The 20,789-nt window shown below is 42.7% G+C and overlaps 1 protein-coding gene across 1 annotated transcript in view; it reads left to right on the top strand.

Moving 5' to 3' along the window:
- Cep112 (centrosomal protein 112) overlaps window positions 1-19,163 on the top strand; it is a 442,735-nt gene extending 423,572 nt beyond the window's left edge. Inside the window, exons 25-27 of the mRNA XM_085829453.1 lie at window positions 13,781-13,882; window positions 17,962-18,026; window positions 18,812-19,163. Of these exons, the coding sequence (XP_085685579.1) occupies window positions 13,781-13,882; window positions 17,962-18,026; window positions 18,812-18,815 (171 nt within the window). The 3' untranslated portion in view covers window positions 18,816-19,163. The remainder of the gene's footprint in view (window positions 1-13,780; window positions 13,883-17,961; window positions 18,027-18,811) is intronic.
- Window positions 19,164-20,789: the final 1,626 nt, after the last annotated feature.

The following is a 20,789-nucleotide window of genomic DNA, read 5'->3' as shown; positions in this document are numbered from 1 at the left end:
TATGCCTCAGTACAGGGGAACGCTAGGGCCAAGACATGGGAGTGGGAGGGAGGGGAAGGAGGGGGGGAGGGCTTGGAGGGACTTTTGGGGTAGCATTGGAAATGTAAATGAAGAAAATACCTAATAAAAAAAAAAGTCTAGTCTTGACCAGATAGAACTAGCACTCTCTTAAGTTCAAACCCTGTAAATAGAAGTAAAAGTCACCGTGTCCCTCCTCCAAACTTTATTGTTCCCAAGCCTTTTCTGAGCTGTGCTTTATAAAATTGAGAGATCACTGACCTCTGGCTCATGAAGACGTGATTCTCCAGATATACAAGCTCTTCAGTGTCTACCTCCCAGCATGCCCTTCGGTGTCTACCTCCCAGCCTCCATGCATCATCATCCTGTCTCATTTCCTCTGCAGATAGAACTCCTGTGTATAGCCTGGGTCTTTAAGACCCAAGCCAGACTTTCATGGAGGGAGGGAAGTGTTCACAGGACATGCCAACCTAGGCAAAGAAGAAATATTGAGAGTGATATTATTCGGAAGAGAAACATGAGAAATGAGAACAGAAAGGGAGAGTTCTAGGCAGAAGAGATCTGGCATTTTGTTTCAGAAGAAAAAGGCCTGGGTTGTTTCCTGCCATCCTCTGTAGAAAGTCTGAGAGTAGTGAAGGTGAGGCCAGGTGGAAGGAAGCAGTGTGGATGAAACCAACTCCCGCCTTCCCTTCCCGTGAATCTCCAAGATCCCTTTTGATCTCAGCACTCTGTAGGCCTGGGTGTTTGCCTCCAACTTTCTCAGCTTTGAAGCTGGCCTACTTATTAATAGCCACTGTGCTGATTAAGAACTGCAATTCCATGATGAAAGAATCTACTCTTTGTATTTAGGGAAAGCTTTTGTGATTAATTTACTCTAGACTTTCTGAGGATCCTGTCATTTTAAGATAAAGACTGACTTAACACCAGCAGTTGTGGGAACTGAGGTTTGGATTCATTCAGCAGCAAATATTTATTGAGTTGCCACCATATGCCAGGCACCACGCTAAGCCTTGGGGCTTCAGCCATCAGCAAAATTAACACAACCTCTACCCTGTGCCACTGATAATTCATACAGTTTAGGGAGTAGCCAACTTTGTATAAAGAGCCAAGTTGCAAATAGGAGCCATAGGGACCCTGCCATGACTATTAAATTCTGCCATGGTCGCTCAGAAACAGCCTGTGTTCCAGTAAAACTTTATTTACAAAACTGGCAGGTAGCCAGCTCAGTCTGCAGACTGAAGTTTTGTTTTGGTTTCAGTTCTAACTGGTTTGTTTGAGTTTTTGACTTTTACGCATTTGTTAAGTCAGGTCTCTCTATATCGCCCTAGATGACCTCAGAGTCTTAGTGATCCCATCATAACCTCTTGAGGCTGCAATGACAGGCATGCACTACCACACTGGGAAACTTGCAACCTGAGGTTCACAGACCTTTGGTCTAATGAATGCAATGTGCATCATGCCAGTTAATATTTTGCTTGTTCTGCATTGTTTTGATCTAGACTATCATGATCACAACTGACAAAAATTAGAGTACCAGAAAACCTCTAACTTCAGGAACAGTCTGTTAAAGGGGCCAGGTTCTCCCTCCCATTCCTGCTCATCCTCCCCTGGAGTAGGTTTACTGCCAGTCTGTTTTTCACTCCACTATAGCAAGATAGCAGTAACATTACCAACATCCCCTGGGGAAAAGGCTGGTGGATGAGGTCATAGAGCCGGTGCCTTGTGCTATTCATGAGTTTGGGTGCCAGGATCATGTGCCCAAACCTTAATCGGTCATTTGTGACATCATGATTGACGTAGATCCTGTCATACTCTTCAGTACAGCCTTGGGTGGGACAGAGAAGAGGAAAGATGAATTCCAGCGACTAGAGGACTAATAAGCCTACAGCAACATAATGTGTCCCTATTGCTCACAAGGTGAGATGCTACCAGCAGCTTCCGGTGCCCGACATGCCATGTGCAAGCACTCGGTGATGCTGCCAAGTATACAGCTTATATGCAACTGCCTCAAATTTTAGTATTCATTTGGAATATTTCGCAACCTCAGTGTTTATTATGTGTTTGAATCTTTGGGTCGTGAGCAGGCTTGGGCAGTTACTAGTCATTTTCTCTTTGAACATCTTGACACTCTCACATTTTTCCTAAGAGTGTTATCATTCTAAGTATCCTCAACAGGCCTCCTCTCTCTCTCTCTCTCTCTCTCTCTCTCTCTCTCTCTCTCTCTCTCTCTCTCTCTCTCTCTCTCTCTTGGTTTTTCAAGACAGGGTTTCTCTGTGTAGCCCTGGCTGTCCTGGAACTCACTTTGTAGACCAGGCTGGCCTTGAACTCAGAAATCCACCTGCCTCTGCCTCCCAAGTGCTGGGATTAAAGGCGTGCGCCACCACTGCCTGGCAACTTCCTTTTTAATGTTAGAGAATCATTTGACTCAGAGCATTTAGCAGTAATCAAAGCACTAGGTCCAAATGGTTCTGTTACTTAGAAACCACCATTCTCTCCATAGGACCGGAACGCTGATAAAGTCACCATTTCCCAAAAACTATTCCATGATGCCTTTTAAATATTGAGGTTAGCAGCTGCTTAGCTCTCCAGATACTGGCTTGCCTGCAGGGCTGCGGGGTATCTGTCCTAACCAGGAACCACTTCCCTTCCTCCTGCTAGGAACTAGTCCATCTACACAGGCAAAGGAGGACTTCCAGCAAGCTGCACTCTTAGGTAGGGAGACATCCTTTAAAACAAAGAGCCAAGAGAAGTTATACTGAAGAAAGAGCAGGGAATGAATATTTAAAGGTTGTTAAAATTATGGTTCTTTTACGTTTTCACTTTATATTTGAGATTCAAACCATATGAGCCGTGCTACAAAGAGAGCAAGCACCCTTCCTAAAATGGATCTTCCTTGGCAGTTGCTGTGGCAACACAGCACACCTTAACCCCGATAATGATGACATTTCTTAGAAGGCATTGCATTTTCTCCACTGCACTGCAGATTTTTTTGCATCATCTTTTACACTGTTTTCTTTCATTTTTTTCTTCAAACCAGAAAGTCAGACAGACATGTATGTTCTAAATTCTCACTCCTCTAAAGTGCCAATGCAGAAACTTTTTTGCTATACAAAGTCAAAACCTTCTGCATTTCTGTTTACATTATCCCCAATAGCAGGTAGCTAACCTCCCCTTCTGTGCCCTGTTCCTGCCTATGTCCTCTGACCTTCCCTTCAAATTCCCCGAGAAGCCCCACCCACCACGGTGCTCACCCGTGCCCCTCTCTTTAAAAACACAGTCTGTAATGTGAACCTAACTCTCCTCCTCTTCTCTTCTACTCCTACTATGATCCCCATACCAGTCCATTCCGTTTGCTTTACAGCCTTCAGATAACCCAACTACAGATTCAAGAGCAAATCAGTCCACAGTGACTAAAAGCATCAGTCTATCTCCCTGAACCTCCCTGTTTCCGATTGGTAGGAATCCAATCCAGAGATGGAGTTTTAAGCTGACATCCTTCCCTTAAATCCAGTCACGTGGCATCAAATAATGGTTTCCCACTTACAGACCCAAGTTGTAGGAAGAGATCTGAAACAGTCTGTCCATGTGAACTGAATGCCTGCTTACACACATACAGCCCAACTCACGTGCTAAATCCTCGATCCTCAGAGAATTTGCAGATGGGACCTTTGGGAACTAATGAATTCAGAATGAGGGCCTATGTTACAGAAGAGGAAGAGACCAGAGCTCACTGTGTATGTACACAGCAAAGAAAGACATGCATGGACATCACCAAGGAGACCCTCTCCAGGCACTAGGCCATGCAGCCTCTGAGCTTTGACTTCCAGCCCCAACAACTAGCTTCCCTGTCATTAACCTAGAACAGGAAGCCTCAGGATCCAGAGGTGTGAATGGACGCAGTAGTAAACTTCCACAAAGTAAGAGAGTCTCGAGCTACAGAGGTGGCTCAGTGAGTAAGCACACTAGCAACACAAGCCTGATGACCAGAGTTCAATCCCTAATGCATTGGTCCACATCTGTAACCACAGAATGCCTACTTCAAGAAGGGAGACAGAGACAGAATCCCCCAGTTATAGACAAGCAAGCCTCGGACAGCACAAGAGCAGAAATAGCAATACTGACTGCCTCAACAAGGGTGGAAAGAGAGAGACTTGTCCTCTGAACTCCACCTTTGTGCTATGGCACCTGCATGCAAGCACACACACTAGTTAATTCATTGTTTTTTAACTAAAGATAGAAAATAAAAACCACTTTTAGTAAAAAGGAAGAAGAATTATAAAGGCCCTGTGTTGAGTAAAAGCACAGGGCCTTTGACCAGCTGAAGGAATGGAAGCAAAGCAGCCGCCCCATTGGCTTGTGGAGTACTAGTGAGAGGTGGGCGGCACCTCAGGGCACAAGGCCTTCTGATAACAGAGAAGACTTGAAGTTTCATTCTACTTGAAAAGCAAACCTAAATATTGCACTGTAAGATGCATACATCCCAGACTAAGATGGTACCAGTGGAGACAAAGAGATAAAAAATTGTCACTGGAGTCCTGCATCTCCTCTTTCTCCTCTCTGAGTTTCAGTGTTAACCGTATACTCCAGCTGGGGATACCCTGTCTCCGTAGTCCTTTGTAAAGATTAACAAATTCTTGCTGGTGTCCTGCCTTGGAAGGAAGGCCAGGCTGCTGCGGTGCAGCCAGGTTTTACCATGCCATTGCTGGTTATGGTGCTCTGGGTTCCCAAATGGACTTTAATAGAGGACGTCAGAGGAAGGAAACTGGAAAGGTGAATGAGTCTCACAGTGACCAAGGGAACCTAGGTTCTCACTAGATGTGATGTGGTTAAGAAATGTGGAAGAACAGGTGATTATACATGTTGCTTTTTGAGACTGCTGAGAGTAGAGGGTTAGACAGAAATGGCCTGATAGCCCTGGAAACTCCCTTCCAGAGGTTTTTTTTTTTTTTTGATTTTTAATATTTTTATTACATATTTTCCTCAATTACATTTCCAATGCTATCCCAAAAGTCCCCCATAGCGCCCCCCACTTCCCTACCCACCCATTCCCATTCTTTTGGCCCTGGCATTCCCCTATATTGGGGCATATAAAGTTTGCAAGTCCAATGGGCCTCTCTTTCCATTGATGGCCAACTAGGCCATCTTTCGATACATATGCAGCTAGAGACAAGAGCTCCGGGGTTCTGGTTAGTACATCATGTTGTTCCAACAATAGGGTTGCAGATCCCTTTAGCTCCTTGGGTACTTTCTCTAGCTTCTCCATTGGGAGCCCTGTGATACATCCAATAGCTGACTGTGAACATCCACTCCTGTGTTTGCTAGGCCCCGGCATCGTCACACAAGAGACAGCTATATTTGGGTCCTTTCAGCAAAATCTTGCTAGTGTATGCAATGGTGTCAGCGTTTAGAAGCTGATTATGGGACGGATCCCTGGATACAGCAGTCTCTAAATGGTCCATCCTTTCATCACAGCTACGAACTTTGTCTCTGTAACTCCTTCCCTGGGTGTTTTGTTCCCAATTCTAAGAAGGTGCACAGTGTCCACACTTTGGTCTTCATTCTTCTTGAGTTTCATGCGTTTATCAAATTGTATCTTATATCTTGGGTATCCTAAGTTTTGGGCTAATATCCACTTATCAATGAATACATATTGTGTGAGTTCTTTTGTGATTGTGTTACTTCACTCAAGATTATGCCCTCCAGGTCAATCCATTTGGCTAGGAATTTCATAAATTCATTCTTTTTAATAGCTGAGTAGTACTCCATTGTGTAAAAGTACCATAATTTCTGTATCCATTCCTCTGTTGAGGGACATCTGGGTTCTTTCCAGCTTCTGGCTATTATAAATAGGGCTGCTATGAACATAGTGGAGCATGTGTCCTTTTTACCGGTTGGGACATTTTCTGGATATATGCCCAGGAGAGGTATTGCTGGATCCTCCGGTAGTACTATGTCCAATTTTCTGAGGAACCGCCAGACTGATTTCCAGAGTGGTTGTACAAGCTTGCAATCCCACCAACAATGGAGGAGTGTTCCTCTTTCTCCACATCCTCGCCAGCATCTGCTGTCACCTGAATTTTTGATCTTAGCCATTCTGACTGGTGTGAGGTGGAATCTCAGGGTTGTTTTGAGTTGCATTTCCCTGATGATTAAGGATGTTGAACATTTTTTCAGGTGTTTCTCTGCCATTCGGTATTCCTCAGGTGAGAATTCTTTGTTCAGTTCTGAGCCCCATTTTTTAATGGGGTTATTTGACTTTCTGGAGTCCACCTTCTTGAGTTCTTTATATATATTGGATATTAGTCCCTTATCTGATTTAGGATAGGTGAAGATCCTTTCCCAATCTGTTGGTGGTTTTTTTGTCTTATTGATGGTGTCTTTAGCCTTGCAGAAGCTTTGTAGTTTCATGAGGTCCCACTTGTCAATTCTCGATCTTACAGCACAAGCCATTACTGTTCTATTCAGGAATTTTTCCCCTGTGCCCATATCTTCAAGGCTTTTCCCCACTTTCTCCTCTATAAGTTTCAGTGTCTCTGGTTTTATGTGAAGTTCCTTGATCCACTTAGACTTGACCTTAGTACAAGGAGATAGGAATGGATCGATTCGCATTCTTCTACATGTTAACAACCAGTTGTGCCAGCACCATTTGTTGAAAATGCTGTCTTTCTTCCACTGGATGTTTTTAGCTCCCTTGTCAAAGATCAAGTGACCATAGGTGTGTGGGTTCATTTCTGGGTCTTCAATTCTATTCCATTGGTCTATTTGTCTGTCACTATACCAGTACCATGCAGTTTTTATCACAATTGCTCTGTAGTAGAGCTTTAGGTCCGGCATGGTGATTCCACCAGAGGTTCTTTTATCCTTGAGAAGAGTTTTTGCTATCCTAGGTTTTTTGTTATTCCAGATGAATTTGCAGATTGCACTTTCTAATTCGTTGAAGAATTGATTTGGAATTTTGATGGGGATTGCATTGAATCTGTAGATTGCTTTTGGCAAGATAGCCATTTTTACAATGTTGATCCTGCCAATCCATGAGCATGGGAGATCTTTCCATCTTCTGAGATCTTCTATAATTTCTTTCTTCAGAGACTTGAAGTTTTTATTATACAGATCTTTCACTTCCTTAGTTAGAGTCACGCCAAGATATTTTATATTATTTGTGACTATTGAGAAGGGTGTTGTTTCCCTAATTTCTTTCTCAGCCTGTTTATTCTTTGTGTAGAGAAAGGCCATTGATTTGTTTGAGTTAATTTTATATCCAGCTACTTCACCGAAGCTGTTTATCAGGCTTAGGAGTTCTCTGGTGGAATTTTTAGGGTCACTTATATATACTATCATATCATCTGCAAAAAGTGATATTTTGACTTCATCTTTTCCAATTTGTATCCCTTTGATCTCCTTTTGTTGTCGAATTGCTCTGGCTAGGACTTCAAGTACAATGTTGAATAGGTATGGAGAAAGTGGACAAGATCCAACACCCATTCATGATAAAAGTCTTGGAAAGATCAGGAATTCAAGGCCCATACCTAAACATGATAAAAGCAATCTACAGCAAACCAGTAGCCAACATCAAAGTAAATGGTCAGAAGCTTGAAGCAATCCCTCTAAAATCAGGGACCTTCCAGAGTTCTTAAAACAAATCAGCATTCCAATGCTTTGGTGCTTAGAATATTTAGTCATTGGTGCAATAGGATCCTATACTAATGATTTTAATCATTTATAAATTTTATTTATTGGCATGGGCAGGGCACACCATACCATACATGTGGAGATTAGAGGACAGTTTGCCAGGAATATGTTCTCTCTGCTATATGGGGTCATGGGGAAAAACTCAGGTCACCAGACTTGGTGGCAAACACCTTGATCCACTGAGCCATCCCACTAGCCCATACCATATGTCAAAGCTATATGTCCACCAAGCCCTTTGATTAGATCAGTTCTACCTTCTCTTGCTTCTTACTCTATTGTAAGGCTAGTTTATCCCATAATCAACACTGGAAGAAATGTCAGGAGGCAGAAAGAAGAAGAGAGTGGTGTAGCAGCACTTAATGTCTCATGGTTGTCCTATAGGTGATGTTTATCTCCCGTCATTACTTCACACCAAATACATTGAAGTATTTAGCTTTCATTCTAAACTTGACACAACTTGGAATCATCTGAGAACAGAGTCTCAGTGAAGGATCACCTTCATCAGGTTGGCCTGTTGGGTGTGTCTGTGGAGGACTGTCTTAATCAGGTTGACTGATATGGAAAGAACCAGCCCACTGTGGGTGGCACCATTCCCTACACATGGCTTCTTGATCTGTATGAGAGTGGGAAAAGTGGGCTGAATACAAATAAGCAAGAGAACATGCTTGCAGTCTTTTCTCTCTTCCCTTGCCTATGGATGTGTTATAGCTGGCTATTTGTTTTTAAGTTCCTGCAACTCTGACTTGCCCCACAATGGACTCTATCCTGAAACTGTGAGCTAAGATATGTCCTTTCTGCCCTGAATTGTTGGATTTTTTAAACTTGGTTTTAGTTTGTTGTTTGATTATTTGTTTGTAGGATCAGAGATTTTTATCACAACATAAATGAAACTAGAACACATCCTGGGTCAGATGTGGAGGTATGTCTCATTCACAGCTTAGCTGTGGGAGAGAAGAGATGGGTTACAAACAGATGAAAGAAGTCACCAACCGGCATTGCAAGATAGCAGGCTGTATGAAAACTTAGTTAAAAGGCCACTACACTACCAGGGAAAAGAATAAAGAAGGCACTGCCTACCTCCACAGCACTGGGCAAGTCCAGTGGTGATAAGCTGATTAAGCAGCAGCTTCCTCAGTCAGTTACTGGCCAGTAGTGCTTATTCTTTCAAGAGCATTACCCTGGCAGTCCAGTGGTGGCTGGCCAAGCCAAGAACTCCTGTCCAGTGTGGTTCTTTGCTGTACCCAATTACCAGAGAGCAGGTTCTAAAGATTAAACCACATAAAAGTGGCATTAGCCTAGTTTACTTTGTTCTTTGTGGCCAGTAGCCCAAAGACCAAAGCCAAGGGGGTGGCAGCAGGAAACAGGTCCTATTCTACATCAGACTGTTTTAGCTCAATTCCAGGTGTGCAGGAAGTCCTGGCTCTCCATACATCCTCTCCCCAAACCAGTCTTTCTCAGCCTTCATCAGCCCTTTGCCTGGCCAGGCTTTCCAAGGTGCTCTAGTTTCCTCAAGAACATGCCAGGATTAGAGAGATGGTTCAGTGGTTAAGAGCCCTGGCTGCTCTTCCAGAGGTCCCAGGTTTGGTTCTCAGCACCCATGTGTTAGCTCTCAGCAATCTGTAACTCCAGTTTCAGAGAATCTGACACCTTCTTCTGGCCTCCTCAGACACTGCATGCACATGGGGCATAGACATACATGCACACAAACATTCATACACATAGAAAAAAACAAAATCTTTTTTTAAAGAAAAAGAAAAGAAAGAAAAATATATAGAAGAGCAAGAGTACTTATGCCTTACAGCCAATATGTACTTCACTGTACATACTGGCCTTTAAATGTGTATTTGGGGAGACTTATAAATCTCTTGTTTTAGATTAATAAGTACAGTGCATTTGTATGGATTTTTGTCTTATGTTTACATCTTAAGTATGTTAAAGTTTTAAAGCAATAGGACAGTGAGGGGAGTGACTGAGAAAATGCTTTCTCAGTGGTTAGAGCACCGCTCGCTTTTCCAGAAGATCTGAGTTTAGTTCCTGGGACTCACATGGCAACTAACTCATGGCCATCTTTCAGGTCCAGGGGATCTAATGCACTCGTTTCAGGTCCAGGGGATCTAATGCACTTGTTTGGCCTTCACAAGCCCCAGGCACACACAGAATGCACATATATACATTATACACACAGGCAAAACAGACATACACATAAAATAAAAAATCTTTCTTCTGTGGATACTGAAAGGGTATCAGTTGTGTATGCCTCTCCCCTCCTATGCTAGGAAAGACAGAGGTGTGTAATGGAGGAGACTATTCTAATAGGCTGTGACTTCCTTTTCCTTTGTTGGTACAAGGAATATTTTAATATTTAAAATGACTTCTTAAACTATAGAACAAAGTATATAAAAGATATGTGCCTGCACTGGGCTAGTGATGCATGCCTTTAATTCCAGCACTCAGGAGGCAGAGGCAGGCCAGTCTCTGTTAGTTAAAGGCCAGCATGATCTACAAAGTGAGTTCCAATCCAGCCAGAGTTACACAGGGAGATCCTTGTCTCAAGCAAAATAAAATAAAAATTAGAGGAATATGCCTAAAAGTCATAGTGCCTGAGTTCAAATGATCACTTACCCTTCATACTTAGTCTATCTCATTTGGTCAGCAGAATAACCAGCCCCTCATTGAACACTTGGGATTGTATCTGACATAGAATATACACATTCAACATTAGTGACCTTAGACATAGAATAAAAACATATTGGCTAAGGTTTTTCATGATTTTATTAAAGCAACAAGATTCTGCTTGATACAATGATTTTTTTGATTCAGGATTGGGACTTCCAAATACAAAGTAGTAATATTTTTCCCAATGGGAAGCCTCACTCTTTTTTTTTTTTTTTTTTTTTTTTTTTGGTTTTTCGAGACAGGGTTTCTCTGTGTAGCCCTGGCTGTCCTGGCACTCACTTTGTAGACCAGGCTGGCCTCGAACTCAGAAATCCTCCTGCCTCTGCCTCCCGAGTGCTGGGATTAAAGGCGTGCGCCACCACGCCCGGCTGGGAAGCCTCACTCTTAAGTGAGGTCATTTTACATTTTCCAGGAGCTCTTTTTAATTCACTCTGAGTCACTGAAATTGTAAGACAAAGTATGAAGAGGTTGAAGTATGCAGAGATACATAGAAAATTACTAAAAGTTGAAAATGCCTTTGGGATATAAACAAATAAATAAATATAAATTTTAAAAGAAGAAAATCTAACACATTGAATTTTAAAAAAGAAAGCTGGAGTGTGTGGAGAGATAGTGAAATGGTCCAGGGTTCAGAAAGAAAGTAGAAGTGAAGCATTTTTATACCCTTCAAATATCCTAGTAGGGAGGCAGACCTTAACAGAGATGCACACAGTAAAACATCTGCGTCCAGTTTAAACGCAGAAGCACGCAATTTCAGATGTTGATGAAAACTGTTACTCAGCATATAGCCTAAGACGTCTCAGCAAATGCTGTCCTAAAGACACGGCTTATAAAGTATGTATTTCGTTTTTCCCCTGTACATATATGTTCATATACATGTGTGTACATGCGCACACACACACATACAAATAGAAATAACATAATTCATTCTTTCCCTTACAACCCTTTTTACCTGAGAGATTTTACATAATACTAGTTATATAGATATATAAAATAGATATGCAAATTAAAATTTTACCAATATTAAATCAAAAATAAATTTACTTTAAAACAAGTCTTTGTTATACATGTAATTTTACCATTTACTAAAGACAAAAGCAGTTTTATACACTAATGAAAGAGGTGTGATTATTTACTTTTATAGAGTTAAATCTTTGCTAAATATTTGATACAGAATGATGTAGAAAATTCTCAGTGTTTCTCAAAGTCTATCCATTTTTTTGACTTTATAATAGTCAATAATGAGAATTCTCCTTTGAATAAATACACAGTAAAAAATGATTGGTGTATATTTATCACCATATCAGAAATTGCTGGAATTCTATTTTAATCCTAAAACAAAAATTGTTAATGAATTTTTATGAAGGTCAACAACTGAGCAGTTTTTAAGATCAAACACAAGACAATTTAAAGTATGACAGTCCAGGCAGACAACACGGCTTAGCAGGTAAAGGCTAACAGCAGTTACCATGGCAGTCTCTGGAATCCAAATAAAGATGAAAGGAGAGAATCAACTGTGCAAAGCTGTCCTCTGACTCTACATATGAAACAGACCATGCACCCACCACACTTACACATGAAGAAAGAATCTGTGGGGTTAGAGAGATGTTTTAGTGGTTAAAATTACTGATACTCTTCCAGATGTCCTGAGTTCAGTTTTCAGATTCCATGTTGTGCAGTTCAAATCCACCTGCAACTCCAACTCCAGGTATCAGTGTCTTCCTCTGGCCTCCATGGGTACCCACATACAAGCGGTATATACTCACACAGACACACACTTGCACATAAATAAGAATTAACTTTTAAAGTATATTTTTAAAAAATAATGTTTTTAAAGATACTAACCTAACACATGCTGAGGACTGACAATAGTAAAATTCTAAAAGTCTTTGTTTTCTGTAATTAAACCCTTCTGCTTCCATAAGAGCAGAAAACTGTATGTGCAATGAAAACACTGCATAGGACAACCTTGACTCTGAGCCAGTATGTCTCAGACACTGTTCGTTAGAGATGCTGCAGTGACGTGCAGTGTGTCTGTTCTGTGTTTAGAACCAGGGCTGCAGGAAGTCAAAAGATGGAACACAGGCAAGTACTGCCCAAAACTTACCTTAGAGTGCTTGATTTTAATTTTACTGTTGCCACATTTTGGTTGGTTGGTTGGTTGGTTGGTTTTCCACACTCTCATCTGCGAGCACAAGCCACAGGTTAAAAAGCTTTGCTCTAGCACAGTTGCCATGGGATTTAAGTAGGTAACAAAAATAATCACTCTAACACATTTCTTCCTTAATTTGGTTTAGTGGAAGAAGAATTAGAATTTACAGGACAGTGATTTTAAATTAATCCCAGCACATCTGTAGGCCTGCCCTGCCCACCTGAATTCAGTTGTATGCATTCCCTAGTGCTTTTCTTCATTTCCAGTTGTTTGATGAATTTGGATGTAGTAAACTGCAGTTCAGCTTAGATTATGCTAACTCACACATAATGAGTATAGTCAATCTTTAAAGTAATTGTTACGTCTTATTCCTACAAGGAAAAGAGCTGTAGGAAGCCATTGCTATTTGTACATGCACATTCATAGAATACCCATGCAAATCTTCCAAAGGTGTCACTTCCACAACCCTCACTTATCCTTTAGATCTTAAAGATAGAGCCACCAATGCCCAGTGTGATAGGCACACCACCACCACCCCACCATGTTGGAGGCTTGGGGTCACAGCTGTGCAGATGCCAGCGTTGGCATCCTCTGCACCATATGAACCCTCCAGTAACCTGCGATAATGTCAATCAAACCAAAGCCATGCTATGAGTTGTCCCCAACCACAGTGTAGTCCTGTCATCCTGGTGCAGAAGAGGCCTCAGGGTTGGCACAGTGGCACAGTGGCCCTGTAAGCAGAGATAAAAGAATAGCATTTTACTTAACAAGATACTGAAAATTGTGTTAACAGGGATTTGCTTTCTTTTTTAAAGATTTATTTGTTTTTATTTTATGTGTGTTTCGCCTCCGTGCTAGGTGTGTGCACCATGTGTATGCCTGGTACCTGTGGAGGCCAGAAGAGGGTGTCAGATGCACAGTAAAGGGAGCTGTAGGCAGTAGTAAGTCAGCCCTGGGAACTGAATCTTGGTTAGATGCAAGAGCGCAAGCGAGCCATCTCAGTGAAGAGGGAGTCTAATGAAAAGAAAAAGTATTATTCCAGGACCACGTGTAACAGAAGCACATGCTCAAACTAGGCAGCCTCTCAATGTCTAACGGTCTTTATTTCTATGCCATGCTAGTACATGTTTTCTGACAATAAATACAGAAAACTGTTTGGGAGTGAATAAATATTTTTCAATAATTTCTTAAATTCAAAACAGACATTTCTGGGGTATAAAAGATATATTTTTTTTTCCTTTTTAGATAATGTACATACGACAAGAATATGAAACAAAATTCAAAGGGTTAATGCCAGCATCTCTAAGACAAGAACTTGAGGACACCATATCCTCCCTAAAGTCACAGGTAACTCCTAGAGCAGAAGAATATTCATAGATGTAGGTGGGGCACTTCTGGAAAGGCGCGTGCAAGTAGCCTGATCCTGCCTTGCTAGCAGAGTCGTGGGATCCCCACATTCACCATCACCAGCATGAGTTGGGTTGACTCCTAAAACTGGGTCAGATTCATTCACAGCCCTATGCAATCTCACCGTTTCTTCTTGGTTCAGGATTCAAAATGTCATTCCATGATACACTGCTGCTTCCTTGCTATGCTAAAGTATAGTGGGACAAAAGTAGCATTAATTTAGAAACATTTCTCTAATGTCTTAAGTGGTTTTCAAAGGTATACATTTTAAGGTCAAGGCAAAATATCATTAAGATATTCAAACAATTAAATATAATGTTTCTTTTTTTTTTCATTTACTATGTTCTTGTCTGGGTTTATGGAGAGGAAGAATGCTACCTAGCCTTGTGAAATGATTTTGGAAGAATTCTCTTGTTCTCAATTTTTGGAACTCGTTTAAAAAGGAGTTCCAAAAAAGGATGTTCTTGGGCTGGTGAGATGGCTCAGTGGGTAAGAGCACCCGACTGCTCTTCCGAAGGTCCAGAGTTCAAATCCCAGCAACCACATGGTGGCTCACAACCATCCACAACGAGATCTGGCGCCCTCTTCTGGAGTGTCTGAAGACAGCTACAGTGTACTTATATATAATAAATAAATAAATCTTTAAAAAAAAAAAAAAAAAAAAAAGGATGTTCTTCCTACATCTTTGAAAGAATTTAGTAGTCACTCTACCAGACCCTGAGCTCTGCTTCACTGGGAGACTTCTTATTGCATATTTTAATCACATTCCTGCTTGTTGGTTGGCAGAGATTTCCTAATTTTTTTTAAGATTTATTTATTATATGTAAGTACACTGTAGCTATCTTCAGACACTCCAGAAGAGGGAGTCAGATCTCATTACAGATGGCTGTGAGCCACCATGTGGTTGCTGGGATTTGAACTCTGGACCTTCGGAAGAGCAGTCGGGTACTCTTACCCACTGAGCCATTTCACCAGCCCCAAATATAATGTTTCTTACCAAAGTATGTGGTTCTTAAAATGTAAGGTGAGAAATTAACACTTGGAAACCGAGACAGGAGGATTACAAATTCAGGGCCAGCCTGGACTACATAGGAAAATCCTTTCTCAAAACAAACCAACGAAGTACCCAACCTGTTTCTGTACTAAGCGTTGTTCTAAGAGTTTTTGCTTCTGTTTTTGGTGCTAGGGGTTTTACTCTGTAGCACTGGCTGGCCTGGAACTCATTCTGTAGACCAGGCTGGCCTGGAACTCCCTTTGCCTCCTCAGCTCTGGGATTAAAGGTGTACCCCACCATGTAGTGAGTATTTTATGTATTTTTGTGCTTTGGTGGGTGTTTGTTGTTTTGGGGGTGGCTTTTGTTTGTTTATTTGTTTATAAAATATCTCTACATAGCTCTAACTATTCTGGAACTCACTTTGTTGACCAGACTGACCTCAGACTCACAAAGATCTGCCTGCCACTGCCTTCCTAGTGCTGGGATTAAAGATGTGTGCCACCATCTTTAATGTTTACAATTTAAAGTTTACAATTCCTACATAAGGAATCTTCATAGTCCCATTTCCAGCACACAGAGAAACTTCAGATATTCAAATTCATGTCAATGGTTCCACAAGGGAAGGATGTCTGCACTCTGAATGCTAAGAACCATACCTGATTACATAGCAGCTGCTCATTAAATAATAAAATAACCAATGTAGTTTGGTAATACTCATATTGAGTGTTTACAATATGTAAAATGACTGTATGGAGCCAAGCATGGCCGGGCACACCTTTAATCCCAGCAGTAAGACAGAAGAAGGTGGATCTCTGCGAGTTCAAGGCTAGATTGGTCTACATAGCAAGTGTCTGGCCAGCCACAGGTATATAGTAGGGGGACGGGGGAGAGAGAAAAAGACTAAGAAATTTGTTTGGGCAGACTGACCTAAAATTTATGAGGAAACAGGGGCTGGTTCCAGGTCCTGTCAGCCCTGCCTCAGCCTCCCCAGGCTTGAGCCATCATGCCAACTTGAAGCAAATTTGAGCTGATTCTCCTCCACCTCCCTCAGTAAGAGGCTGCAGTGAAAGCCCTTCCCACCAGTCCTTTTGAGGCTGCTCCTAGGCTCTGCTGTGCTTACCTCTGCATATGAAAACAAAGAATGGGGCAGAGCAGAGCGCAAGAGCAGCGCTGAGGTGTGGTCTGCCCAGCAGCTTCACTGGAGAGTGTCCATGGACCTGACACCCTCAGAGGAGAGTCTTATTTTGACGGTGTGGGAGAGGGGAGAAATCCAATGCCCACCTGCACGGCCTCTGTTATCGTTTGTATCATTTCACTGTAATAAAAGCTGCTTCAAGCTCCTGGAACTGTATGTTGACCGAGAGAGAGACAGACAGAGAGACAGACAGAGAGACAAAGAGGAGAGAGAGACAGAGACAGAGACAGACAGAGACAGAGACAGACAAAGAGGAGAGAGGGAGAGAGGGAGAGAGAGAGAGAGAGAGAGAGAGAGAGAGAGAGAGAGAGAGAGAGAGAGAGAGCTGCCAGCTGCACTGGGCCCTCAGAGTTGGCAGCTGCACAGAGGAGTCGAGCCTTAGAGGGAGCAGATTTAGTTTGAAAGCACAGGTGCCTGTGTTTTTGAAAATTGTTGGAATTCCAATCGATTGCAATGCAGGGTGGGGGAAGGAGGTTAAAGCAGTATGATCCTTGCATCTGTCAAAATTATCAATTGTCCTGTGGGTCATTTGAGCATGTGGATACCATGAAGAGCAGGTCGCATTCTAAGCCAGCCCAGAGATACACAGCCACTTGGGCAGCCTGTGCTTTCCCCCCTTTCACGCACACGGTGGGTCCTACGGGCTGTACTCTTGCAGAACTATGCCTGAGAACCAGCCGTTGCCATGGTTTCAGCTCAGACCAAAGAACCAAGAGTAAACAATTCTGAGCAGATCAAATGCTGCTGATTCTTGATTACATTGAACCATAGCTAAGCTGTCCCCAACCTGTGGTTGGATAAGGTGTTTTGAATCGATGCCTGATCTATAGGCGTCATTGATCCCATAGACATTTATACCACAGAGCAGTCACATGTACTATAACGACCTCACTGAGGAAACCATTCCTGACAACAGCTCTGTCCCCCAGCCCTCCACTCCATGGTGGCACCTACTGTGAAGTCTGTACTGGGCATGTGCTATGAGGCATAGCTCACCACTCCTCACCCTGGGCAGCAACTGCCATGAACCCTGTGTCACAGATGACACAGCAAGAGCCCAGTAACCTTCCAAGGGCCTTAGAGACCAAGCCAGGGGTGGAAGTCAAGTTGGCTTAAGTCCAGGAGAAGCTCAAGCGCTTTCCACTCCCAAACCCTGTGTCTAACCTCAGGGAATCCCCAGGATGGATTTGAGGTTTCCAGAAAGCAGTAATTTTCTTTTCACTCACTCACTCATTCGCTCATTAAACAGCCAGTGCATACCAGCTACATGCCCAGCCCTGTAAAAGATACTGGGGACTGGGAGATAGACAGAGTCGCCCTGCTCCTGAAAAGCTCATAGGGTTTGGGAACGGCCATGAAAACATAACCACAACGCTGAGTGAGGAAAGTCTAGGGCATTGGGTACAGAAGATTGAGCACTGGCTTGGGACACAGCAGGGTCACTGCGAGCCACTGGGAAGCAGTGAAACAGCTGGCTTTTGAGCCAGCAGTGGAGGACAAAGAGACTTCAGTCAAGTTTTCCAAAGTGAGAAATGGCCCAAGCCAAAGGGTGACAGTATGAATGACATGGTACAAGGTGGCAGAAGGTCATGAGGAGAGAGGGAGCCAGAGACAGAATGGCACCCAATCAAGATGGCCTCTAGGACACAGCTTGAAATTGGCTCTGTGGCTTTGGGTGGATTTTCAGTAGGGACAGGATGTGACCAGATGTAGGAAAATCCATCATTAATATTCACTTCCTCCAAGTGTTATCCCAGGGATTGTCTGAGTTTAAGTAAAATCCTAACATACTGTATGTGCAGTGTGCACTCATATAAGATGTCTTTCTAGGTCAATTTTCTACAAAAGAGGGCATCTATCCTTCAAGAAGAACTGACCACCTACCAAAGCAGAAGGTATGAGCAGTGCATGACACGCCTTCCGGTTAATGTGTGCTGTGTACCCCTGGAGTCCTTTACCTTGACCTGCAAGTCTTCACTGAAATGTCTAGACACAAGATAAGTCTTGAAAGGAAGACATTTTTAATGAACAGCTTGTCTTGGAGAAGTCACCCACCTCTTTAATCACCGGGCTTAGATTCATCAGAACAAGATTCGGGAATGTCTGGGTGTGGCGAGTAGGTAGGGACCTCACCTGGGCAGTCGGGCAAGTTGTAGTCTTGAAGCCCAACTGAGGACTAAAGGAGACATCATCTTCCTTTAAGACTGTGGCATGATGCAATTCTCTGTGATGGCTCACATCTTCAAAGTCCCTTATCCCCAGGGCTTTGGCACTGGTCTCCTGACCAGAATAAGTCAATGGCTTTGTGATGTTAACTATTCACAGAGATGGAATGGCCCAGAATACAGAGCTGTGAGATGCAGGAGACCTCCCTAAAGGTTCCCAGTGATATCACCAACCAAGGTGATGTTTACTGATGGTCCAGTTCAGTCAGGCAACTTTGCTGTTAAGTGCAGTCACAGACTGGGCTGCCCACTTGGCATCAAAATAAAAGGAGTGAGCTTGTGAATCATTTACTTTTCAAAAGATTCTGTGTGCCTGACGATGATAAGGTCAGTTGCTTACAGGCAGGTGTGATGAAATTTTGATAGCAAATACCCTTTTGAACCTCCAACTCCTTCAGAATTGTAACACATTTTACAATTGACTAAAAACCCTAACGTGGATTTTTGATTTCCAGGTAACTACATGTGTGGTAGAGTGTGATACATGAATCTCATCTGGGCTGCACCGAGGGCTTCATCCAGCAGGTTTGAAGAGCTGAATATTGTAAACTGTGAGATCAATGGGTTTTTTAAATGCTTGAGTATAATTAAGATCATAAAAACATGCATCATCCATCCACTGGTTGGCTTTCTTTGTGTCTCCCTAAGTTCTGTTTTCCCATCTCCTTGCTGACTCCATGATTGTACTGGAGCACACGTTGAAAATTGCATATGTTGGGAGGAGATGTCTGCTTGTGGTGTGCCTTGGTGATGCTTTGCAAGGGTCTTACAAGTTGTGGATGATAAGAATCACGATTGTAGTATCATATCAAAATGCTTAACCTGTTCTTGTTATTCCCATGTTCATTGTTCAGATATTAAAATGTCATTTTTATACTATCCTGTTTTCTTTTTACATTTTATCTCACCTCATCTGCTAAGTATGGCATATACATGGTATTTTCCCCCCAACAAATACTGATTATATCAATTTCTGCTTTGGAGGAAAATACCTCATACCATGTCAAAGATCAATTCATAATTTTGTCATGAACTGGCTGTCCAGCATCAGATGACTGGGTCATGCTTGTCATGTGGGTCTCCAGTCTGCAGGCGTGTGGGGTGGGATGACCTACAGGCAGCTCTGGTTTCCTGTTACTGTCTTGATGTCTCCTTTATGGTGCTTTGATTGTCACATCTGCCTATGATCCTTGAGCCTAACAGCAATTGGCTATATGTTGAGGACTCAGCCTATGGGCCAGCAACCACTCCTGTCCCTTGCTCTTGTTTGTCTGCAATGTGCTTGCTCCTAAGAATGGTGTTTAAGCCTGGGTTGCTTTCCCACATCAAGTCCTGCCCTGATTTGCCAAGGAAATTCTCAGTTGCGGTTGCAAAGATGATGTGGTTTTGTTTGAGTGAACCGGGGGGATTCCATGGGCCTTTTGAGACGCTCAAAAATGTGGGGAGTGGGAAGAGTGGGGCTGCAATCATCTGCTTTACTGTACAAGGACAAGGGAGAGAATGTATGTTTCTTCCACGTCCTTTTCTCTCTCCCATGCGCACATCTGCCCATTGCTTGCTGCCCCGGATTAGTTGTCCTTTCTTGTTACCTTGTCTGAAACATGAGGAAGGTAAGAAAGCTCAGGTTGTACAGCCACTTCCAAAGCCATCAGTAGAAGGCTGGCATCTTGCACTCAGTTGTCTTCCTGGAAGCACCAGTTTCCTGGTGCTTCTCAAATGTCAGCCCCCTAACACCTCCTCCAGGAGTATACATCTGTGTCCTGTGAATGACCACATAGGTATCAGGAATAGTCACAGTAAGAAAAATCATAGCAGCTGCTATTAAAGCCTCCTAACCAATGAGGACAGCTGATACTCAGGTAATGACCTAACACTTGGGACAAAGAAGGCTGTATGCTACTTCTGTGCTTCTGTGGGGACCAAGAAAAGCCAGTTGAGGTCAGACGATTCAAGGTTATTAGTGGCATGAAATGAAAATACTTTCTGAGTTGTTTTGTTTGCTGGGATTGGAACTCCCACCCAAAAATATTTGTTTTCCATGAGTAAATATCAGTAGGAGTTGTGGAAACTTGCCTGCTGGTCTTTCTTTTCCTTATTTCAAGGGTTATGAAGTTTCATACGCTGGTGAACCTCTGACATTACCCAGATCCCATTTCCCATACAGTGCGCCGAGCGTGTCTGGGGCATCACTTTTGATTGGATGTGATGGGCACGGGGAGCTGACACTCGTGGTTTTGTGAACATTCTCTGATAAAGGACGAGAAAGCAAAATGACTTTTGGCATGTTTGAAGTTCCTCACTGAGCTGATCCCTGAGCATATAGGTGACTACGGAGACAGCAAGCTGCTGCTCAGGAGATAATTGATAAACACTGCAGCTCAGTATAAAATCATCTAGGAGTGCATCCTTTCAATGGTTCATCATGAGTGCCTA

This window comes from Mus caroli, unplaced genomic scaffold (genome assembly GCF_978045245.1).
Source record: "Mus caroli unplaced genomic scaffold, Mus_caroli_1 scaffold_13, whole genome shotgun sequence".
Lineage (NCBI taxonomy): Eukaryota > Metazoa > Chordata > Mammalia > Rodentia > Muridae > Mus > Mus caroli.
This window is presented reverse-complemented; position numbering and strand designations above follow the sequence as displayed.